Source organism: Barbus barbus (assembly GCF_936440315.1).
Source record: "Barbus barbus genome assembly, chromosome: 28".
Taxonomy (NCBI): domain Eukaryota; kingdom Metazoa; phylum Chordata; class Actinopteri; order Cypriniformes; family Cyprinidae; genus Barbus; species Barbus barbus.
In genome coordinates, this window is record NC_136756.1 from 10,427,013 (window position 1) to 10,452,439 (window position 25,427).

Below are 25,427 nucleotides of genomic sequence, written 5' to 3' on the forward strand. Positions count from 1 at the left end.
GTAAAGAGTAAAGAAAATACTATATAAAACTTACTGAAACAACCAGGGGCCAGTTGCATGAACTTAGCCACCGACTCTGTCTTAAGAAGTAGTTTGACCAACTAGCAGCTGCTTTACTTTTCCAAAAATCTACCTTTTCATAACTGAATTTAAAACATAACCAGTCTTGAAGAAAAAAATTAGATGACTAACTTTTTAAGACTAGTCTAAAGAGTTTATGCAACCGGCCCCAGTTATTTACCCTTGTAAGACCCCTCCAGCCTCATAAAAACACTTTCTCATTGGATCTAAGCAAATCTCACAGGTGACCTATTTTGAGCTCAAAAAAGTGAGTTGTCACTGAAAGGTGAGGAGTTTGCATCTATGGACACTTTAAAGGTCACACTATTCATTTAGTATTTTCTTGAGTGGCTGCGCAAATCCTTTGCTGATGTTAACCAAGTATTAGAACAACTTCTGCCGTTTTATAGACAATATTTGCACTAAGCAGGTTGTGCCTTTCTCTACTGTATTAGTGTCTTAAATCTTTGTTCCATGTCTCAATAAAAGTATCAGATCTGTCTATTATTATAGATTTCCAGCAGACAGTGCTTCTCAGTAAATAATAAACCACCTATTTTCTGTTGAGAACTATGTTTCTGGTTCCTGGACTTTAAAGCTAAAACTATTGGAGAAATTGCTTCAGAATTATAAAATTAAGGGTACATGTGATGACATTTTATCTACGTACTGTCTAGAAGTGCATCAAAAGTGTAGACTTTCTCTTGAGGACTATGCATAGAGAAATCCAAATAAGCATCATTTAACCTTTTTAGGTACATATATGAGGCTATTAATGTTTAAATAATTTTTCAGAAACACAAGGTTCATTGTTCAATGTAACACTACATGAGGGAAAAGAAAATAATGTTTCCATACAAAAGAGGGAGCTTTATTAACGAAGAACACAACAACAGAAACAAGTCTTTGTTGGACAGTCTACAGGAACAAGTGTCATATGTTGATAGGTGAGTGTTTAATGGCTGATATTCATCTCATTGTCCTCATCATCCTCTGTGGAAAAAGAGGAGAAGCAGACTGGCTCACACTCCAAGGTGCGCAGGTTCACAAGACAAGCCGTCTGTGTGCTGCTGAACTCTGGGATTGCTACTAGGAGAACATCTTGTCCTTCAGGTCCTGAGATGAAAAGCAAGACAAAAATTACCATACAAATAAATACTGCTAATGTATGGCCACACTGTTAAAACAGTGCTGCTTTTTATATTATTAAATAGTCTTCTATTCACCTGTGACTTGTTTACATTGGTAGCTTGGTGCATTTCCACTGAAGTACACATGAGGGCACTCTTCCATAATAAAGGGGTCTTTCTGATAGAACGGGTAACAACCTAATGGGTCAACAAAACAAGTCAGAACAATCTAGCATTTTCAGATTGCTTTGTAAAAAAATTGTAATACAATGAGATATTACAAAATAAACAGAGAAAGCAGTCTGTCCAGACCTAGTGTGTCTGGAGCTGTGGGAGCCAGGTGGCGGAGTCTCAGTGTGCTTTCCAATATTTCCAGATGATCATCCATGCTGCTGTACTTCACAATATCACTGATATTCTGTCCTGCTGTGCCCAAGAACCTGACACCATAAGACATTCACTGTCAAGAGCTGCTCACCACATCATTCCACTGATAGAGGATAAAAACACAGGTGCTTACTCACCGGACACCATCTACGATAGCTTGGTAGGGGTTGCTGACCAGCTGCAGGGTGGGGAAGGGCACAGACAGAGGGAACATGCAGCGGTGCAGCGGCTGCTGGGGTAGAGTGTAGTTTGTTGGGTCATACTGTCCAGGCATGACATCTACAGGTACAGAGGCCTATAGTGGACAAAACACACATTGCAGGTGTGTGTGTAAAAAGACCTTCATTATGCATTTAGCAGCATGACAAACCTAACTCACCATGAGATCAGAAAACAACTATTAACTATGGGACCTGGAAGCTTGATGTACTGAATAAATGTCCCAAATAATGCCCTCAACTCTTTTGGTCTCTCACCAAAGTCCACACTTTGGGCTGAAAACACTCACCACTAGCTGCATCAGAAGCTCATCCAGCAGTCTGATAGCCTCCACACTCCCAGCCTGAGTCTTCTTAGTCAGGTACTTTGCCTTCAGATGGAAAAGAGTTTAATTTACAAGATTAATTCACTATATGTTATAGAATTCTGCTTAAAATGTAAGACAGTGCTGCTTAAAAATTGAGTCCTATTTGACACCTTGGTTGTTGAGTCTTTGTCCTGAGTGCTTTGACTCAGCAGGTTTCCAGCTAGTATGACTCTAGAGATGGATGCTGCTCCGCTCTGCTCTCCCTGATCTCCAAGCTGACCAGTTACCATATCCACCAAAAGCTGCAATCCCATCATGCTGTCTGCTTTGCTGCCGTTCAACCCCAGGCCAGAGGCAAAAAGCACAAACCTGTGCAACCAGTAAAACAGCAAAGGTTAAAGGTCAAAGTGAGTTATGTTGATTCTACACTGTCACACTGAAATCAGTCAGGAAAAGCATAATAAAGATGGTATAAGTACTAAATAACCTTTAAACATCCTTCTGAATGTATTTACCCTGCTTACAAAAACATGATTATAGTCAAGAATCCACTTGTGATAACCGGACATGTGCAACTTCAACACCAGGGATGCATGATATATCCAATTCAGCTTGGTAGTCAGCCAATACATATATATTAATTTCGGCATGCAATGGAAATTGAGAATGTCTTTTCTTCTCTATTATGTCTTATATATGTCTGTCATAATAAAATGTATAAAAGATTTCCAAAAACAAAGTGCACTGATAAATCCTTTATAATAAACAATGCAATATCTAAAAAAATAAATAAAGCTGTGGTGAGTGGGGCGGGGCCGAGAGCCGTGGGAACGGAGCGAGGCCGGTGGAGTTAATGATAATGAGCGACACCTGCGACACTCACCGGTCTCGAGTCCCACGGAGGAGCTCCGGAAGGATAAAAGGAGGAGTGACGACAGTGGAAGACGAGAGAGGACCAGGCCTGGATATTATTTTGTGTTTTGTGTGCGGCAGTCGTCCGTGAGGGGCTGCCGCTCTACTTTTACGTTTGTTTATTTTGATTATTAAATCCTTAAATGTTTGCCGGTTCCCGCCTCCTTCTTCCCGAATCTACGAACTTTGTTACAAAAGCAATTGTCAATTTTGATTTCATGGCTACTTTATATTATTTAATATATTTTTGTATTCTTATTTCCCTCTTATTTACCTTTGCCATCATGGAACACTCACTTAAAAATGTTTTTAACATTAAGTGGGAAGTGGGGAAGTCGTGGCCTAATGGTTAGAGAGTCGGACTCGTAATCGAAAGGTTGCGGGTTCGAGTCCCCGGCCGGCAGGGATTGTAGGTGGGGGGGGGGGTGAATGTACAGCGCTCTCTCCACCCTCAATACCACGACTGAGGTGCCCTTGAGCAAGGCACCGAACCCCCAATTGCTCCCCGGGCGCCGCAGCATGGCTGCCCACTGCTCCGGGTGTGTGTTCACGGTGTGTGTGTGTGTGCATTTGTTCACTACTCACTGCTGTGTGTGTGCACTTGGATGGGTTAAACGCAGAGCACCAATTTCGAGTATGGGGTCACCATACTTGACAATACGTTACGACTTAATTAAATAACACTATTAAATGTAATTTTTACTAAATCCAAAATTAATATCTATTTCACAGCACATTCTAATGTTATGATTTCCAAATTTTCTTTTTCATTCTTTTTTTTTGTGGATTATTTTATTTATATAGACAAAATAATACCTTAATTGTAATACTCATTATTAGTTAACACCCATAACAATTATCAGCATATGTATTGGCCAGATTTTTAATACTGTTGCATCCCTATCAGTATGTCTAAACAATCTTGGGATGTCTGAATCTCTGGTCATGTCAGGTGTGTTTCTGTACCTGTCTGAGCTGAGAGGCTGTCTGGGTGTCTGTGGAGGAATGTCGGCCATGCAGAAGTCTTCAACGGTGAATTTCCCATCATTCTTCTCTGCACCCATGATGGCTATTACACTACCTGAAAACACAGTTTCACAACAAAGCATTACGATTGAGAAGCATGAGAAGATTGAGACAAATCAGTCTTGCTAAATGCTGAAAAATATTCCCTAACTTTCCCGTATCTCACCTGTTACAAACTTGGGTGTATCGATGTTCCCTTCCAGTTTAATCCTCTGCAGCTCATCCTCCAAAATGAGCTCATCTGATTGACTGATGTATTTGGCACGAGGTGGTTGAGGCAACAGATTGTGCTGAAGAGAGAAACGAAATGTTAAAAGAAGGGAAGAGAGAGAGAGAACACAAAGCTGAAGTTTGTAACATCTGGTGGTTTTACCTCCTCGCTGATCTCCTTCAGGATGGAGGGCTGCAGCTCCATGCTTTTGAATAACGTGCCCACTATTACACACTGTTCACCCATCTGCAGGTCACACAGCTTCCTGATGGGCACCACACCGCCTGCCACACAGACACTCATGTTCACAAGTGCTTCAGGCAGAACACAACAGCAACACAAGCCTCTCAGAGACTACAGATGTTTCTCACCCCACTTCTGCGCGGCTCTGTCTGTGAGGATGTCTCTCATCTGCATGAGTCTGGTGGAGTAGATGTGCGCGTACTGCCGGCTGAAGCTGCGCTCGCCGAGGCGGAATCTCTCCGAGCAGCCGCTGTATGAGAGCTGCTGGCGGTCAAACACCGGCTCCTCCGAGCCTGGAGCAGACAATAGCGTCTCCTTCGGCACGATCACGTCTGAGAACATGACTGAAGGCACGCTTCTGGACCGCAAATTATCAACTAAACTATTTTATGCATATAAAATAGAAATGCAATATAGGAATTTATAGAGTCATTTATAGCGCATTTTTCTGTATGCTAACAGCTGAGTTGCTTTACTTTCTTCTTACCTAATTTTTATTCGATATGTTGTTTTTCTAAAATATAGCGTTAATCTAGTTTGTTTCGATGATAAAGCAACCTAAATAAAATCTGGTCGAGCTACTTTGTATTGATTTTGGTATCTCCCGCTAAATGCGTCACCTATGACCTCTACGAAAATGTGACGCGAGTTCCGCTAAAGACACGATTTCAAAATAAAAGCCTCCAGCAACGGAATGTGCTCTTGTTTTTACGCAAGGGGCTATAATGATGTATTATTTACATTATAAATAGTCTGAACTAATAATAGCCCTATCGTTTTATCAATGCCGACCACAACTGAAACACAGTAATATGAAAAATAAATAATGCCAATATTTGTGAAGGAAAAAAAAGACAATATGGCTAATAACATTTCTTATTGAATTTTATTAGGTACGTTTTCCTTAGAGACAAGTATTTATTATGCATCTGACAAAATGCAATGTTTCAAAGCTTAACTTGAGATTTGCAAATATTTAACACCATCACCTCAGTGAAAAGTGAAACTAAAAATACTGCAGTTTGCAAGGAGACTACAATATTAAATGTCTTATTTAAATCACTCATACACTGAATGTTTAAACACATTGGTAAGATAATCACAAGACACTGATTACTACGAACTTCAGTTTTCTAGTTCTGTGAAGTGTACAAATGTAGCAGGGTTATAAGCACGGTAAATGTTGAGGATTCAGTGGAGATGATGAATATGAGCGATCTACTTCTTCCTTCCTCCTCTTTCCTTGAGAGCCAGATGAATGACGGATCCATTGTTCATGTTATAATACGCCAGAGAGTTGGAATCTTTGATGAAAATACCCTGGAGAATCAAACACACATGAGATCTCAGTTTTCAAAGCAAGTACTTTTATATTTAATAACATCATAGGATGCCTTGCTCTTTTAAGTATTCACAGTTTAAATAACCATCTCGTCATTCCACTGAAATAATTCACCTCATACTGCAGCTTCTGTTTTCCAGCCGGCATACCAGTGGCTTCATGGATCTTAACCTTGATGACAGACACCTGAGGCACAATATGGCATTTGATTAGCTCACATTTTCATGAATTCTATACATATTTTGAATAATCCTAAAGATTAGTAGTTAAAATATGTACAAATGGTGCATACAGATACTGGACAGGCAAAGTCTTTACCTGGTCTGTGAGAGGCAGGTTGAAGTTCAGCACTTGGCCACTCAGTTTCCATTCGGTCTTGTCCTGCATGTTGGGCACCTGGACCTTGACTGCAACAGGTCCCTAAAAGAGAGCAAAGGTTGAATTAAAATGAACAACAAATGACTCATGTAATAACAGTAAAAAAAAAAACAATACTTGAAGTGCACTCGAACCACTTTGTTGCAACAGCATTGTACCTTGTTCCTGCGCAGAAAGTCCTCTTCTGGAATCAGGTTGTCCTCTGTCTTCATTTTCTTGCTGGAAGGCTCGTCATCGTGAGGAGGTGGAGGATGAGCAGGAGGCATGGGGGCGGAAACAGTGCTGGGAGGTTGAGGCATAGGAGGAGCAGGTACAAACGCTGAAAAACAAAAAATAATTGATTAAATAGAACATTTATTATACATAAAACTAATAGAATTATTAAATTGTTATTTAATTATTAAAAAATTTTTATTTTTTAGTTAAAATCCTTATATAATAAAAAGGTTTATTAAATATAACAATAATCATCAATAGAATATAAGTTATTATTATTTAAACTAGTAATATAATTATTACAACTTTAATAAACAACATCGAAAAGTCTGTTGACTAAATATTTATTAAAATGTGTACCAACTAGCTATGTAACAGATCTATTATCCCAAAGACTCACCAGCAGGAACCACCATGGGTGGAGGTCTGGGTGCCATAATATGGGGACCAGAGGGCGGCATGGGCACTACATTGATCCGTGGGGCATGCAGCATGGGTGGCATGGGGGCCAGAACTTGCCCAGGGGCCAGGCGCACCACAGGAGCCATTGGAGGTCTGGGTATGACAGGAACAGCAGGGAGCAATGTGGTCCGCACTGGAGGTGCCATCTGGAATATACACAAGAACTCTTAGTCAGAAGAACTAGCACTTCTATCTTTGTGTTTGACTCAATCAAGCTGATTTTTCAAAACTCCTGAATGCAGAAACCGATTGAAACTCACAGCAGGTGCAGAGCTGACTGGTGGGCTGGGTTTGGGTAAGCTGGGGACTACTGATGGCAAGGGCGGCTGAGGAATCTCGTTGGGCTTACTGGGGCCGATCTTCTCCTTGGTGTCGTCCTCCTGTACCAGACCTTTAGCTTTGTGGATGGCCTCAATCTGCTCCTGCAGGGTGATGTTAGCCTGAGCCGCCTGCTGGGTACGAGCCATACTGCCAGAGTGACCGTCCCATGTGACCTGCAGAGAAAAGAGGACGGTGTGTTAGACGAACACTACGTCCTTCTGGTATTCCTCACTCAGGGGTCACACTTCGTGATCCTCAGTGGTCAAAACACACTGAAGACAATAAGCATAGTATTTTTTTTTATTAATGAATTGAATGCACTATATTTTCAATTATATTTATTCTTTAATATTTTGTATTCTGAGAGGATTGTATGGTACTACACAATATTCATCTTAAAATTATACAAAAAGCCCTACATTAAATAATTCCTATATATGAATATATTTACTTATTTTTACTTACACTCACACACATATATAATTTTTTCAATTTTTGATTATGAAGTGTGACTTTTTTTTAAGACCATTTAGTCCTTTCTAACTGTTCATAAAGCAAGTGCCACAAAAGTCACCAAGTTTCACACCATTACAATGAAATACAAAATGTTTTTGGTCCTGCAGGCTTTTAGAATGTCTCTTAAAACATTTTTCACTCTAGTTTAATTAATTTGTCCACTAATAATGTTGAACAGTGGATATATATATGTATATTAATGCTGTCAAACGATTAATCGTGATTAATCGTATCCAAAATAAAAGTTTGTTTACATAATATATGTATGTGTGCTGTATATTTATTATGTTTATATAAATACACATACATGCATGTATACATTTCAGAAAAATTTTGTTTATATATTAAATATATTTATAATATAAATAAGAATATATTTATAGGCATGCAAATACATATATTTTCAAAATATATTCTGTATGTGTATTTTTATACAGATATTAAATATACACAGAACACAAATATATATTATGCAAACAAAAACGTTTACTTTGTTTTTAATTGCGATTAATTGTTTGACAGCACTAATATATATATATATATATATATATATATATATATATATATATATATATATATATATATATATATATATATATATATATATATATATATATATATATATATATATATATATATTTTTTTTTTTTTTTTTTTTGTGTGTGTTTCTTACCTTCTCCTCTGGTTTCTGTATCTCCTCCTCTCCGATCTTCTTACCAATGGCCGTTTCTTCCACACCGAAGATATCAGTACGTCTCTCGGCCAGCTGCTTCAGGCTGCTCTCAATGTCCAGGCCAGGAGCATATACCTCCTCCTCGATCTGACGCTCTCGGATGCTGCGGTCACGCTGCTCCAGCCAGCGGGGGTCCAGCAGGCCAATGCGCATGTGCTCCTGCATCTTACTGGCTTGGATCTTCTCACCAGTGATGGGAGAGATGAGGTACTCATCAGGGATGGCCACGGGAGGCAGAGGCTTAGAGGCTGAAAGATGAGATAGAAAGTGAGTGGATGCAATAAAATATGTGCTGTGTTAAAGTGTGTTTTAATAAATGCCCTTACCCTTGGGGTCGTAGTCTTTGCGGATAATAACCTGGTCCGGGGTGGGGGGCAGAGGTGGTGGCAGGGGGTTATCAGGGGGTAGAGGAGCCTTCATGCCATCATCCTCGTCATCAGAGCCCTATTGAGAAAGGAACAACAGATGCTAGTCAGTCAGTGATAGTTAACCCATTTCTACAAACTGCTCATCTATTTTCTTATGTGAACAGGGAACTTGTTAAAGTAAGCATGACTAAATCCCTCCTCGTCTCTTTGGTGTGATCACCCTGATTGTCTCACCTCGTCCATGTCCTGCAGCTGTGTGTCCTGGTCCAGCTGAGCTGCGTGTCTACCCTCCCTGCCCTCTCTCTCATCCTCTTCATCTTCACTCTCTACCTCCATCTCCACCTCCTCACTCTCTCCAAATTTCTCATAGCGCTCCTGGATCAGGATACGAGCACCCAGCTCCTCCGGAGTTGTGGGAGGAGGGAAATTACCTGTAATTTGCATAACAGTTATATAAATTATTGGCATTTATTAATATTAATAATATGAACTTAACCGTAATTAATATGGACAAATATTAAAGTAAATGTTAATAATAATATTTTTATTAGTATAGTACAAAAAAAAAACTACATTATCTTACAATAAAAGTGCGTTTATGTCTATAACTGGCTAATGGAACCAAAGGAATTGACTTTGGGATTTAGGAAATTTCTTGCCATGAAAAATCACGAGCATTCTTCTGATGCAATAGTATGTTTGTGATAATAAACATTCTAAAATTACATAAATTATTAATTACACTCATTAATTATTATATTGCTCACCTTGCTCATTTGGTTGGAAGTCCACAGTCTCCACCACCACAAAGTCATGCCAGTCAATCTGAGCATAAGCCACTCTCTCCTTCTCTCGCTCCTCCTCTTCCTTCTTCCTCTCTCTTTCCTGGAACTTGGCCCACTCCACACGATACCTCACCTAAAATATTGGGGAATGAAGTGATGTATTTGCTTAAAATATGGCATGTAATATATTTAGCCATTTCAGTTCTACTATTTGTTTCACCGAAAGTTCTCTTTATTGGTTTTAAAACACCTGAATCAACATAATACCCCACCGTCATACTAGGCATATCTTATGTAGCATCTTAAGATCAACTATGTTTGATCTGAAAAGGCTGTTATAATTAATTACCTGGTCCAAGACCTCTCGAGGATTCTCTGCTTCCTTCTTCAGCTTCAGCAGAAGACCTTTTGGAGGGATTAAAACCTGCAAGAAGCCAATCATTTAATTGAATTTAATGTCACACTTGAATAACTTGTACATGTAATACTCTTTCCCACAATACTCAGCTCTCTTTAGCCACCTCAGTCTCATTCGTCCTGAGTATTGATGCCGTACCTTTGTATATTGTTCCACAAGTTTTGTAAAGTAGTTGAACAAGCTGTGCTGTGGTCGGAGAAAGTCAAACTGATAGTTCCTCTGCTCCTTCTGCATCAGCTGCGTGAGAAACTGGCGGCCATTTCGGGCGACAAACTGTGCGGTCAGCTTCACCACATCCAGGTCAAAGGCTGAGATGGAGGGAGGGTCTGCAATGAACTCAAACTCAGGTGGAGGCTCCTTAGGGACCACTGTCTCATGGATCACCTGTGCTTGAACCTAAATGACCACAAAAATGTGTAAGTACTGGATAACAGATTTAGATCTGAAAGACTTTAAAATCAGACTGCTAGATTACGGCTTGACTGGTTTTATTTCAATAATGTTAATCACTGACAGGTTCCTGACCTTCTGAGGAAGCTGCTGTGATGATGCTGCTTGCTGTTGCATGACTTTAGGCACAGCTGCAGATGGTTCCTGAGCTTTGCCCTCCTTGAACTCATTGACCTTGTGGCGGTAGTAGGCATGGTAAGGGTCGTTGGGGTTGAGGAAGTTGAATTTTGGATTGTTGATCTCATTCTGTCGAATTCTGGCCTCGAACTCAGGTCCATTCCTGTAAACAAAAAAGTGGTTAAGTAATAGTTTAACAAAGCACAACAAAGACATTTTGCACTGCATTATAGTTGTGATATAATGTCAAACCTGGCCACGAAGCTGGCGGTCTTGTCAACAATATTTCGGACTTCAGGAGGCGGGTAGATGATTCCAACAATGGGCTTTGTGGCTGGAGTCTCTTCCTTCTGGTCCTCGGGCTGTCGATTAAAAAATAATCAATCATAGCTGAGCTATGCAAAAGGAACGTAAGAGAAAAAAATATATTACTTATTATTAAAGTCCTGACCAGACTTAAGCTGTGGTAGAGGAGGTCGATTCATTATCTTACTCAAAACATAATCTACAAGCGTAATACTATGGTCCATTACCATGTTTGTATGTGTATGGAAGGCAAATATGTTAGCAAGTGAATATAAATCAGATGAATCCATCCAGTGATGCCTCTAAAAGAATAGATATCGATAAATGATCGCTTTATACCTTGTTATTAAGCTCCGGCTGCATGATCTGCACAGGCCCAGGCGGCATGACTGCGACACTACAGACTCTTCTCAGGCCCAATCAAACACGCTAACAAATATAAAGTGTTATTATCAGTTTAAGGCGTAATTTGTTGGACAAATGACACCGTGAAGCTCTGAAAATGACTTAAGTAATACAATTTCTATAACAGTTTCATACAACTCACTCTTGTTGCGCCAACCGCCACGCAACAGAAAACGACAAACGAAATCATTCACTTCCGGTAACAAGACCAAAGGGGATTGTGGGAGATGTAGTTGAAGAGGAAGGCCTCTACCTACAAGCAACCATGGAAACCTAATGTAAATAGAGCTAATGCACATGTTCTCGCTTCGATAACTATTACAAAGTATTAAAGAACAAAAGTAGTTTTGGACAGTAAAACAATGACTCATCTGTTAGGTCGTCAGGACTGTATCGACAGTCTTCGCAGAGATCTTATTGATTTGCAGGGAGCGGTTCTGGATGTGTTTTCTAAGACTGGACCTGTCCGTTTCCCATCATGGAAGTTTCCCGATAAACTATCATGTAATCTGGACTTGGTCAGCCTTTTAGAAGAGTATGATTATGTGGATGGTGATGAAGAGTTCAGTCAGCACTCTCATATAGTCCTGCAAGAGCTGCTGATTGACAGGTAGTCAGTTTGTAGTTTATTGTTTCTTAACTTCACAACAAATGTGTGTCTTTTATATTTATTTATATTGTCAATATTTCATATACATGTAACATAACAATATATATCATAAACATATGATTTTTATATTGATTACACATTAATATTTGTATTATAATTAAGTATTATGAAACTGCTTCTACATGCAATTAAATACATAAACATACAAATATAAATGAATCACTCAGAGTTTTGAAATGTGTTATCTATTTAAATATGCAATTATGTATTATTTTAAGCGTTATATAACGTAACATAAATTAAATGTACCATTTTATTTTGTCAAAGATTAATGCTGCTTCTTCAGAGTTTTATCATTCATGCTGAGCTGTTGCTTGAAAAGCAGAAAGCTTTATCATCTGAACAAAATGAAATCTCTGTTTCCATTGGTCCTGTGGTCAAATGCTACTGGAAGAACCTACTTCAGCTCAGCAGTCAACAAACACGAGAGGTAAGAAGGATGATAAAGACAAAACACACTTGGTAAACGCCTATTAAAATTAGTCTCTTCTTGCAGAGCACCAGTAATGGACAGCAAAGCCAATCCATTACCAGAACAGCAGCAAACACTCCTTCCATTGATACACACAAGACACAGAGCACCTCCATGACCAGCATCCATGAAACCACCACAAATACCCCAGCTTCAACTCCCCACCAAGAGAGAGCATCCACTGCTGGCTCCTGTGTGTCTACTCACACCGTGGGCTGTCAGACAGTAGAGTTGGCCCTGGTGCCCTGTGAGGCCTGTGCTTGTGTTCAGGCGGTTATGAAGGAGAGCAGGGATGCTCTAGTGTCTCTGTGCCAGTCTCTGGGTTTGCCTTGCTCCATGCAGGGCTTCCTGGAAGCTGTGGAGGAAACGCAGCAGCTGGGTCGCTTGTCTGCATGTGACATTTCCCAATGGGCAAGTGAGCAGCGTTGAGATATGAGCCGCGTTGGAAAACATGTCCTGGAGGTGAGGGGTTGTGTCCACCCATCATAAAGCATGAGAAAATATAATATTTTGTTTGGCTGTTCACACTTTTGTGAGTTTATTTAGATTTTTTCCTCATTTGATTTTCATGACTGTTCTTTTTCATTTGGAGGTGAGAGAAACTGTTGAGCCTGTGAAAAAGAAGCTGAAACAGACAGAGATGGAGCGAGAGAAGCTGAGAAAACAGCTGTCAGAGATGGTCAAAAGAGAAAAGGAGGAGAGGAGGAAGATGGAGGAGGAGTGGGAGCGCAGAATTCAGGAGGTGAAATCCAAGGGAGAGGAAGCAGTAAGGAGGTTAAAAGAGGAGAAGGAGGATTTAAAGAGAGGTGAGAGTTTCTTTAAAAGACTTTAACTCATATGAAAAAAGTCTTATGTAATAGTTAAACAATATAAAGTAATAATAATTTTCATTCACAGGCGTGACATTGTTAGAGGACCGAAATTCTGAACTCATGGCAGAACTGGATTTGCAAACAGAAGCAAAACAGAGTCTTGGTAAGTAGGACATCATCAAATATTGGCCACCAGAATGAACTGGAAAAGCTTTGATCGGAGCAGTAGTATAAAATCCCATAAATGTTCATATAAAATGATCAATGCAATAATCAATCTTTCTCATAGCAATTAGTAAAGATATTAAATAAATTAGATCAATGGTTTACATATTTGATGTCAATGACCCTGAAATATGATGACCACTTTGGAAGTAATTTAGGTTTGAAATATAAAGAGCAATTTATACTGTGCTAGAAAAATACAAGGACAAAAGTCCTTGTTTTGTACCCACAATTAAAGTAATTCAAATGGATTGCTTCTCAAAATAAATATTTCAGAGCAGGTTTATTAATCTAATAGTGCCTTCCAGTGAGCACGTAGAAACTCAAACACTAATACAAACTGTTATTAAACATTATAAATAGCATAAGGAAGGATTTAATTATTTTAAAAAAATTATTGAAAGATTTGGTCGATTTTATTATTTTATTTTATTGGTCGATCTCTTGATTTCTTTAGAAAGTAAACAGTACATTCAATAAATGTGTTTAAAACATATGAATTTAAACATATTTAATAGCTTAGGTAACACAGTTCTAATAAATACTTTTCTTGAATATTTTTGAATACTTTACAAATTTTCTGAGAGAACTCCATGTTTGGTCCCCTGTGGATCTCTTGACCCCAGTTTGCAAACCCCTAAATTATAGAATGTAGCAAAGGCCTACAGGAATGGTTTTGGGATAACAAGAAATAGCTTTTTTGTTGTATAGAATTTGAGAGGGCTACACTACAGGAGGAGGTTCATCGTCTACATTCACTGGAGAACATGTTAAGAGAGGTAGAGGAGAGCAGGCAAAACCTGGAGAAGGAGCTCAGAAGTACACAGACAAAGAGAGCGCCAAGAACCACAGTGTGCAACGCCAACATGAGGTGTGTGTTTATTTCCATAACATGATGTATTTACAAGTAACACAGGATATCCAATGAGAAAAACAATGACGAGACATGATTTTATTTAATTAGAATGTGAAACGTTCATTTTGTGCGCAGGCGCTTCAAGTGAAACAGGCGGCTGTGCGTAAGCATCTGGATGTGCTGGTGCAGCAGACTGAAGATCTGCATAACAGTCTGGAAGAATGTGAGGATGAAAAAGCTGATCTTGTCAACAGACTCACACAGATCATTCAAGAAAAAGATGCACTTCAGGAGCAACTCACACAGCAGGAGGTGAATATTTAGTATGACTGAGTCAGCCTGACTACATTAGGTCACACCAATAAAAGTAAACCTGCGAGTTTCTTTCTCTGCAGTCCCAGTGTAGTTTGCTGAGTACTGAGAAACAGAAAAGGCAGACACAGATCACAGAACTGGAGGAGAGAATATCTCGACTGAAAGAGATGCTAGAAGAAGCCACCCAGAGAGAGAGGATACTGGTGGCCTTTCCTGAGATCAATCCACAAGCAGCACCTCAGAGTGAGAAACACACACACACACACACACACACGTTTACTTAGCTATCTAAATGGGGACATTCTTTAGGCGTAATGGTTTTTATACTGTACAAACCGTATATTCTATCGCTCTACACCTTAACCTACCCCTTACAGAAAACTTTCTGCATTATTTTTATACCAGTTTTACAAATGAGGACATTCCCAAAGGGAGGTTTTTAAAGATTTTGTCAGGTTTAGCTCACTTCCGGGTACAAATTTATCCCCAAACTATGGTTAATGAGGCACACACACACACACACATACAAAACCATATAGGATGGTGCCTACTCATGCCACTAGAGTTGGAAAGCGGCTTCTTCTACAGAACCAGTTCCAGTAAAACCAGTGGATATTTATACAGTGTAAATAATGGTAGATGCTGTTTGCACAAGTGTTAACAGCAACAGTAGGTTCTCGCTTACACGGGCAAATAGTGCTAAATGTTACTCACAAAGTGTAAATACAAGTATGCTATTTGTACTAAAGGTAAATATCTGAACTGTGTGGTGGAGTAAGTGAAAATAGCATTCAGTTCTGTTAATTGATCGTAAGTGCATCCTTCTGTATAGACTGTATATTCTGACATTGTCTGTATTTGGAACAGCAAGTATGAGTAAGAGTAGTATGCTAGTGGGCAGGCACTAATCTACTTTAGACTTTTCAACAGCACTGCTACTGAATCTACAGCACAACACATACATCAGCCAGTGAGGTTTGATTTACGAACAAATGACTCTTGTGTACTTTATCCTTTTAAGTGCACAGACATGCAGTGTGTCCAGTGTAGTTACCTGAAAGAAGAACTCTATGAGCCAGATGTGTAGTCAATCAAAAACATCAGCGCAACTATTTCCCAATGTATGATTCTTAACAAGTCAGTCCTTTTATAGTGAATCAAAACATACAGCGTGACCAATGTAGTGTGATTCATGAATGTACTGTGCGACTCTTGAGTTGGATCTTTTCAGTGAATCAAATCTGGATTGATTCTCTAACGAACCATTCTTATGAGATATCCTTTTCCAGTGAATTAAACGTACAGCTTAGAACTTATTTTAAGTTGTGCATAAGGACTTAAATCAGTGTATTTTTGTCAGAAGTATTTTTAAAAATGTTGTTATTAAAAAATAAGTAATTATTATCTTACTGGATTCCATTTATGTTGCCTCTCTCAAAAGACTGTAAAACCTCATTTGAAAGTCTGTACAAACAAGTACCTTTTGGAAAAAGGAAATTAAATTGTTACATTTCTTGTGATTTCCTCCCCTACCTGTCATTTATAACCAGTTGTCTTTGTGTGTCACAGCTACAGGTGATGTGATGTGTGATATGGAGCAGCAGCTCAAGGCAAATTCAGTGAGGATCAGGATTCTGCAGCAGGAGAACATCACCCTGAGTAACAGTCTAGCCAGACTCAAGGACAGTGGGGAGAAACAAAGATCTTCAGACACTGGTATAGTGGAGATAGACAGAAGCAGTCAAGCTCCAGTAATGGGACCCCTGGACAACACTAGCACCCCCTCAACCACCTCCTCTCCCTCTTCCCCTTCATCCATTCATCATCATCAGACTCTCTGCCTCTCTCTCAATCAAGACGTGGAAGAAAGGTACATGAAAATCCGCAGCGCTGCTCGCAGTCGGTCTGCAGGCACAGGTCTCAGGAGGAAGTGATGTCACTTAGTAAACATATCGGTCTAAAGATTTGGACATTATTTTGACTTGTGTTTTATTGGATAGCACACATTTGGCATTTCACATTTGAGTGTATAAACATGGATCTCTAAAGCCAAGTACCTTCTGGATTATAATGGATAATGCTGTTATAATCAAAAGTCTCAGACACTTGATGCTAAAAAATCAGATTGACACGTGTAAAATTTGTACAGTTAAGACACTGAAAGAGGATATTAGAAGGCCTACCCATCAAAAAACCCCATTGACCTTTGACTTTAGTCTTTAAATTGATTTCATTTTTGATGTCTTCGTGAATCTCTAAGCTCTAAACCTTGCAACATTTACTCAGTTATGTGCGACACCTGTGGCCAACCATGTGCCTCGAGAATTGGATCGTAGGACACAGCTTCCATGTAGCTCTTTTTTGCATTTTACTGTATTAAATATTTAGTCAATCATCCCCTCTGTGACTTTTTTTCTCCACAAGATGGCAACATGTATACAGTATATTACTTAAAGAGCCATTTCTAGTTATTTCTTACTCATTATTGTGCATTTCTTATTTCCTTTACTTTTGTTCTTTCCTGTTTGTGTACGTTATATAATGTTTATTGCATAAATAAATATGTTAAGGAGAATATCAGACAGCTAGAAGAAAAAAAGATACTGTCATCAATTAATCATGTCCAAGCTCATCTCCTATTCTCAATCAGGAAGAAATCTGAGGTAGAGTCATCATATTCATAAAGTCAATAATAGCTGAATAGATGCGAATATATTACACAAAGGTTTCAGCCAGTATGTTAACATGTTGTCATAGTAACTCTCAAGGTCAAGTGAAACACCGGTATCTTTTCACTACAGAGATCTGTCAGTCAATGCTGTGTTGTAATATTGAATCAACGGCACACGCAATGTTTACTGAGTTGGTGGCTGTGGTAAACTCAAGGTAAACACTGCATTACACATAATTAGTGAACAATATTGTGGTTATAGTGCTGACAAACCAAGCATGTTAAAGAGAAATGTAATCTCTGTGTTTTGTTCTGTGGCACTGATGGGATCCTCGTGTGCAGTTAAGCATGATGGGTGTCATATTATAGAGTCTAGGTACATCCCGGTTTGTAGCTGCATCATTCAGGTAGCATTTCATGTACAAAAAGTGAGAGTTAATGTTAAAAGTCTCTTTCTAGACCTATTTAAGCAGAGGTCATCTTGTTCAAACTGGTAATTGGGAAAAATTCCCATGTGACTCCTCACAAATTCTGCTTAATCTAATAATCCATTCCTGTCTGACTCATCTGTCGAGCGTGATGTTAATGTGTGTGTGTGTGTGTTTTAATTGAAAAACTATGCTATTATTTTTTTCCTCATCATTTAATATTAACATAAAACATGAAATACTACATAAATTCTATAAATAACATAATGAACCATATGATGCTTCAAAACATTTATTCATCACATGATACAATCTCATAACAGAATGATACAAAGACAAAACAGAGGTATATGTTCAGTGACACAACAAAGAGGAAATTTCTTAATAAGTGGTGCTTTTTGAAAGAGATGAGAGTGCAAGTGAGCAGGGCATAAGAAAACACAACCTGATATACAGAAGCTCTAGAAAGAGGACAGGCCAAAAAAAAGAGGTGCTTTAATATTTCTTCAAAACAAGATCCCAGCTTTATAATTATTTTCATCTTTGATTGAATAATACTATTAAATACCACAAAATTACAAATAAGACTATAGTCTCCAGTAGCTGTATGTAAAACTTTGGGAATGCTTCAGTATCTGCATCATTAAGGCCATTGGTTAGGTGTGCTATATTTACCAACACAAACAGTGTTTACAGTACATCTTTACTGGATCTTGTGCCTTCATTTACTAGTCTTCATATCGGCATTACACAACTAACTCTGGCTGCCAGAACGACGTGAATTGGATTATACAGCAAACTGGACTCTGGACTGGCAGACAGGCTTAGATACAAAGTCAAGACAGCTGCTAAATGAAAATAGGAAACAGACTGAGAATATCAACCTCCATTGAAGAGGTTTGAAAATACACCAGTGCACTCAATAAAGGGAGTACTGACATTATCTGAAGCAGTGGATGAGTGTGATGGTGTGGGTCTTTTAACCTTATCAGCACATCAGTGAAATGAAGACCATAGTCTAGTACAGCGTGTGAGGGACTATTCAGCTTTACATTTACTGTATATACAAAAAAAAAACGAGTTTTGGAGTGTAATCATTTGTAGGAATGTAAATACTCAGCTGTCAAACATCACAATCTGCATTTTAATAGCTTTTAAATTTAAGTAAATGTTTAAGCTTTGCCGTCTATGTACAGGTTTAAAAGAAAACAGAAGGCATAAACAGCAGGAAGTAGAATGACTTGTCATGTTTGTGAATGTGTGTGTCTGAGTGACAATATTAATCTCTCTCTCCAGAGATAATCTGGGTCAGTCTGTGAGGGAGGGCATGCTGTAAATCTAGGGGGTGAGGGAGATTACAGGGGCTTGTGAATGGAAATATCTTATCTTTGCTTCTGCATGGCATGTAATTTTCAATATCTGCTGTACGACCAATATCCACTGCATATAAAATGCACTTTTCTGTTGTCCTTGTACTAAGAAAAGGATTTGTTTGTGCTTTTGTCTATATTCTAGTGGTATTAAAGAGAAGTATAAATTATTATTAGTCATTTACTCACATGTTCATTTGCAAAGCAAATTTAAGCTTACTACTAACAGGGACAGTCCACTTGGAGCAACACAAACTGAGGAGCTCAGAAGGGCACAATGGTGATCAGGGTGCCAGAAATTCTCAAGACTATGTAAGTGCGTTTGTAAATTTGCTATTATAATTTTGACTATTCTATCAACATAAAATGAGTTAATCTTTCAGGTCATCATAAATTCTAAAGCCCAATTTCTAATACACATGGAGCTGGGCCAATGACAAATAAGAGTGTTCAAAATAAAGAATAGGAAAACGTTTTAAAAATCTACTTTATATCATATATCATGTTTGTTGAAATGTACTCTTTTTAAATAGCCACTTTGTCTAATAAATAACATAAAAGATTAGTTATTTTTTAATAATTTCATCCTTTTAATAAGGCTTTTTTCCTCTTTCTGATATCAGGACAGTTGTGTCACAATGATATTTTTTAATTCATGCAACATTTCAGTCAATTAACCTTCCTTAGGCTAGCAGGATTTAACCTTTTTTTTTTAGAAATAAAAAACATGGTATATTCAAGTCACTATAATTGCATTTTTAAGTAAATTAATAGATCTGGACAAAAAACAAACAAAATAAATGTCACTGACCCAGCTGCTAAAATAAACAGCCAGTTTCACAGGTACCTGTTCTAAGTAAATGTTCCAGCTCTGTCACGTCACACTGAGCGAGTATGTGTGAGAATGACGGTGGTTCAGTACGGGTGAATGTCACATGAGATGTGCAGATCTGAGTGTGGGAATAAGGATTAGTGAACACTGGGGTAAGTGTGTTTGCAAAGGTAAGGCTAGTGAGGTGTGGCAGTGGACACAAATGAAAAACGATTACTCGGAGGCAGGTCATACTAAGTCTATTGTACAAACAAATTAAAAACTGGATTCATTTTAACATCATGAATAGATAACATTATTAAAACATGATTTTGGTTAGAGTATGTACTGAAAAATAAATAAATATACAGTAATACTGTATTATAAAAATAAATATTTAAGAGGTGCAGAGAAGTGGTAGAAAACAAAACATGTCGAAAGATGGTGGAAACAGAGCCACTGAGGTCAGTGTGTGTTTAGTGTGTTTGTGACCCAGACTGCAAAAATAATGGGTGTGTAAATATAGTAATGTTTAAGTATATTCATATGATCCATTGATGGTTCCTGCCTTCTGTCAAATTTAAATTATGGCCGTCAAAGCATGTGTGTGTGTGTGTGTGTGTGTGTGTATGTGTGTGCGGTTGTGTGTGACATAATGGGGAAAGGGAGACAGATTTGAGTAGAACCACATGATCTCTTAACAGCATTTGCTAAGACCCCACATTTTCTGTCTAACAACCAGTGATTGTCAGTATTTCCCACAGGCCTACAGAAACAAAAATATCTGGTATCCAGTAACTACACTCCAAATCACAGCCACAATCTCTTGCATTATAGAATAACGTACTATCATATCTGTGTGTTTCAATGTTTGGACTACACAAATAAGGTTTCCTAAGAATATGCTTAAGTGGAAACTTACATCTGCGTTTGAATCATAAACAGCAGCTTCTCCAAAAGGTTTCAGCTTTCACAGAGCAGCAATGCAGATCCACTCAGCTCTATGTAAACACCATAAAAGACAATGGAGATATTGAATCCGGTTGGGCCACAGAATTATAGTGCACTTTGCTGACTCTCATATATAATTAACATACAAGCCAACATAGTAGCTAAACACTGTGGATATATTACGTAAGAAAGAAAATAAATGGGCCGTAGTTGATTAGAATGGTGAACAGGGAAGTTCACACTAGTTGCTCAAATACAAAAAAATATCTTACATTGGGGTCAGTGCAAGTTAAGACTAATTAACAGCATTTGTGGCGTAATGTTGATTACCACAAAAATAATTTTTTTCTTAATTTATTTTCTTTTTAAAAAATTTCTCATCTCAGTTACTTTATAATAGTTAATTATAGTAACAAGACAAAAAAAACGTTTTCTTTGTAAGGTATATATATATAATTTTTGCTGCAATGACAATGCAGCGTTGTAAACCCTAAAAGGACTGTAAAAATTATTTAAACAGCTTTAGCTCAGATATTACAGAGGAATATTACAAGTTTTAACAGAAGAATTGCTTTACAAAATAATAAGATACATTTTTCTGCTGGCAAGTCCTCCAAAATGGCCCCATTTAGGAAAATGGGGGTAGTCCAAATAATTTTTTTGTGGTAACCAACATTATGCCACAAATGTTCCTGAACCTGGAATATTCCTTCAAACCATCTTTTTGATTAACAGTTTATCCTGACATGTTGTCAGTAAACTGAAACGAAAGAAAAGCAAGTAGAACAGGTAGGCATGCAGGTGTTCTCTAAACACACCTCAGCATGATCAGATCATCTGCTGGCAGGTGGATTGTCGTGGGTTGGTGTGTGTGTGCTGAGAGTGTGTCCTTCAGGCTGGACGTTCTGGACTGTCTCCACTAGGCTGCCGCTGGGAAGGACCACGTAACGCGCTGCCACATCCTGCCCCTGCTGCTCCCGCAAACCCTCCTTACTGTGCCAGATACCATAACCGAAATACACCAGAAGACCTGTGACAGAGCATCAGGACAAATTTGATTATGTGAGCATGTTTAAATGGTTAGTAGCAGTACTGACAGGAAATACTGATAATCATGTTTAGATTGATCTTGTTTTCCCATACCAGCTCAGTCACTACAGACAAAAGCTGGACTCTCTTTAACAGCTTGAACATGCAGAAGCAGTCACCATTTAGCTATTAACTTTGACAAAAAAAAAACTAGCAGAACAAATCTAAACCTTCAATCTATAGGCATATTTTCAACATGTTTGTCTTTAAAACAAGATAGTGTGTTCATTTATCTGTCAGGGCAGCGCAGTAAGTACATTTTATAGTCTGAACCTCAGACTAACCTACACAATACAAAATAAAAAAAAACTTTTTTGACAGTTGGGGGTGGCCAAAATCTGTCTTTAATGAGATTACGTTGTTCTGTAATGAGTCGATCAGTTCATAAACTATATAAATCTCCTTTGCCGTGATACTGTAGAGTGGTATTTGCTGAATTGAGTTATGTTATTCACAATATTGTGGTGGAATAGAGGTGAAGAGTGATGAACTGGTACCTGCTGCGACCCATACGGTGAAACGAATCCAGGTGAGTGGACTTAACTTCAACATGAGAAATACATTCAGAAGGATGCTGAAGCCAGGAACAAATGGCACCAGAGGAACCTAAATGATGAAACATATTAGTGATCAAAAGTCTAAATCATTACTGTGAATCTTTGTTGTTGTTTTTTTCTGAACTGGTTAGATCATAAAATTCATAGAACATATATATAAATATAATTTGCTTCAGATGTTCTTACAATAAGCTCACTAGAGCAATATTTAATGAGTCTGTGAGCTGGTAACCCAGATAACTGCAAGAAAGACAGCAACAAGTCAGTAAACTGTAGATTCAAGAACTGTTCGGACCAACTCAAGTCCTATTCCTAAACAAATACTTCACAAAATATTTTTTTGAACCGATTCAGCTAATTTATTGATCTAACTCAAAAGAAATTCGTACATCACTGACATATTCAATAATAGGCAATGGTAATATTTTATGATGCACACACTTAACTATGTTTAAGGAAATAAATGAATCCATGCTCAATCCCTTTTACACTGTATAATAGCTATGGCTTTGTCTAACCAGATGTCTAAAAACATCTCATTATTGTGGTATTTTAATTCACCTGAAAAGTCTTGTGATTGGGTTGCTGCTCATGGACCCAGATGAGAGCCAGACTGAGCAGGAAGACCAGACTGAAGATGACCAGCAGCAGGGTGAAGATCCACAAAGGCAGATTCAGCTGGTTATTCCCGAACACCAGCACAGCACAAAGAGAGACTCCACTGACCATCAGAGCGAGCACAGAGAATGCCACCACCTCCCCTGGCTCACAGTCCCCCAGTATCCGGCCCAGATATGGCTCCCATTGAGCCTTCAGTGTGCCTGGAGCCCGTCTCTCCTTCACCGTCTTCTGCCGCTCCACCAGCTGAAGTTTATCAGAGAAGGACTCATACTCCTTCAGCTCTCCGCTGTCCTGCGCAAAGGTCTGGGTCTCATTCGTCACCGCAGACGGGTCCACCTGCTGTCCTGACTGGTTCATTGAAGGTGTGGATGAAGCGTCTGTCTTGATTCCACCTACTCCGCTCCCGCTACTTTTATCCGGTTGGAAGCGGAGCACTATGATGCTGGCCGCTACAAAAGTGTAAGCAAGCAAAGTGCCAATGGAGAGGAACTGGACCAGTGCTTCCAAATCAAAGATGAGGGCAAGGATTGCCATAAGGCTGCCAAAAACAAGAATGGCGATCACCGGGACTTTGGTTACAGGGTTGACACGGGAAAAGACAGAGAAGAAGAGGCCATCCTCCGCCATGGCATACACGATCCGCGGGAGAGAGAAGAGGTTGCTGAGCAACACAGTGTTCATGGCTAGATGAAAGACATTAGACAGTTTTAATTAGTCAACAAAGGAAAACAGTGTAAACCTTAATTCATCCATAGTCTTAATTTTTAAAATCTAACAATAATACAACCTCTTCATCTATATCAACAGAACATTTATAGAGACTGCTATGAAGTTCAGTCATGTCTTCCAAGAAAAAAATAAAATAAAATATATATATATAAAATATATATACATACACACAGTATATATATATATATATATATATATATTACATGGCAATTTAATAAACCTATATGTCAACCACTAACTCATACTCACCACAGATGGATCCCACAGCCACAATGAACCCGGCCCAGCTATATCCTCGTCTGAAGAACGCATCTGAGAGTGCTGAGTTTGGGTCGAGCGTATGCCATGGAACCATCAGTGTAAGAACCGTGGACACCAGGACATATGCTGTGGCTGCCAGGCCTAGTGAGATTGCAGTCGCTGCAGGAATAGCCTTCTGAGGATTGCTGGCCTCCTCGCTGGAAGCCGCTATCACATCAAAGCCAACGAAGGCATAGAAGCATGTTGCAGTTCCTGCCAAGATACCTGAAAGTCCAAAGGGGGCAAAGCCTCCCTCCTGAGCACTCCAGTTGGCTGGGTCGGCCAGTATGAAGCCAAACACCAAAATAAAAACAATGACTACCATACTGATGGCTGAGAAGATGTGGTTGAGCCAAGATGAGACACGCACACCAAATGAAATAAAAAAGGAAGCTACTAGGAGGATAGCAGCTGCTAAGAGGTCTGGGTAATGAGCAATGAAGGGCACATCCCAACGCATCACATGACTCTCGGTGAAGTTCTGAATGCGGTGATTGAAAATAGAGTCCAGATAGCCACTCCACGCACGAGCCACTGCCGCCCCGCCAATCATATACTCCAAAATTACATTCCAACCAATCAAAAATGCCCAGATCTCCCCAACAGAGACGTATGTAAACATGTATGCAGAACCCGTCTTTGGTACACGGGCACCAAACTCAGCATAGCACAGTGCTGCCATGAGAGACGCTACTCCTGCTATGATGAAAGACACCACAACAGCTGGTCCTGCAGTGTCTTTAGCAACAGTTCCTGTGAGAACATACAGGCCTGAACCCACCATTCCACCTACACCAAGCAGTGCAAGGTCCACTGTGGACAGACAACGTTTCAGTGATGTTGCCATTATGTCCTCTTCCAGCGTCTTCAGCCTGTTCAGCTTCTGACAGAACCTCACCACTGGAGAGCAGCCGGAAACACATGATGCCATCTTCACAGAGAACAGAGGGTTGATAAAAGAGATGATGTGAATTACAACAAGGTCACACCTGGTCCATAGTTTTCTGAGTCAAACAGGCTCCACAAACCTGAAAATTATTGTATATTTTTGTTTACTCACTATAACATTATCTTATTCAAAATGATAAAACATGCTTAAAAATGTAATCCATGCACTGTTCTATGCAAACATGTACTAGTCTATGCAAAAGTGTGATATCCTACTGTACTGGATGTCTGAATACTGATAAATGGTCTTAGAGTGCCATCTATTGGTCATACTGAGTATAGATGTTTTA

General features: G+C 39.0%; 4 protein-coding genes and 1 pseudogene across 8 annotated transcripts in view; 1 reads left to right on the forward strand and 4 right to left on the reverse strand.

Moving 5' to 3' along the window:
* The window catches only part of LOC306848491 (MAP kinase-activated protein kinase 2-like), a 458,467-nt gene that overhangs the window by 347,812 nt on the left and 85,228 nt on the right, over nt 1-25,427 (reverse strand). The gene's annotated exons all lie outside the window — the stretch shown is intronic.
* Nucleotides 906-5,125, reverse strand: LOC306848709 (DNA polymerase delta subunit 2-like). Its single transcript, XM_079383426.1, has 11 exons — nt 4,983-5,125; nt 4,624-4,872; nt 4,415-4,536; nt 4,208-4,331; nt 3,982-4,096; nt 2,274-2,472; nt 2,086-2,166; nt 1,715-1,872; nt 1,503-1,630; nt 1,287-1,388; nt 906-1,176 (listed from the first exon to the last, which is right to left on the reverse strand). Exons 2-11 carry the CDS (start codon nt 4,835-4,837, stop codon nt 1,016-1,018), a joined length of 1,404 nt encoding a protein of 467 aa, XP_079239552.1. The 5' UTR covers nt 4,838-4,872; nt 4,983-5,125; the 3' UTR covers nt 906-1,015.
* Nucleotides 5,363-11,527, reverse strand: LOC306848711 (splicing factor 3A subunit 1-like). 2 transcript variants are annotated; one of them, XM_079383428.1, is made up of 16 exons: nt 11,455-11,527; nt 11,247-11,336; nt 10,854-10,963; nt 10,560-10,764; nt 10,173-10,430; nt 9,966-10,040; nt 9,599-9,749; nt 9,066-9,262; nt 8,790-8,907; nt 8,404-8,711; nt 7,154-7,387; nt 6,832-7,039; nt 6,374-6,534; nt 6,156-6,257; nt 5,952-6,023; nt 5,363-5,815 (listed from the first exon to the last, which is right to left on the reverse strand). In XM_079383428.1, exons 2-16 carry the CDS (start codon nt 11,292-11,294, stop codon nt 5,714-5,716), a joined length of 2,349 nt encoding a protein of 782 aa, XP_079239554.1. In that variant the 5' UTR covers nt 11,295-11,336; nt 11,455-11,527; the 3' UTR covers nt 5,363-5,713. The 2 variants fall into 2 exon arrangements, with proteins under 2 accessions (XP_079239554.1, XP_079239555.1); XM_079383429.1 differs by having other exon boundaries at nt 11,247-11,494.
* On the forward strand, nt 11,675-17,235 carry LOC306848712 (annotated as a pseudogene). The gene is made up of 9 exons: nt 11,675-11,922; nt 12,250-12,412; nt 12,479-12,916; nt 13,047-13,260; nt 13,352-13,429; nt 14,203-14,362; nt 14,483-14,659; nt 14,743-14,905; nt 16,232-17,235. The product of its transcript is annotated as an uncharacterized misc_RNA (transcript).
* LOC306848016 (cationic amino acid transporter 4-like) lies at nt 18,039-25,217 on the reverse strand. The gene is made up of 5 exons (XM_079382326.1): nt 24,139-25,217; nt 23,101-23,843; nt 22,480-22,588; nt 21,712-21,923; nt 18,039-20,943 (listed from the first exon to the last, which is right to left on the reverse strand). The coding sequence occupies exons 1-4, from the start codon at nt 25,118-25,120 to the stop codon at nt 21,727-21,729; spliced, it is 2,031 nt and encodes a 676-aa protein (XP_079238452.1). The 5' UTR covers nt 25,121-25,217; the 3' UTR covers nt 18,039-20,943; nt 21,712-21,726.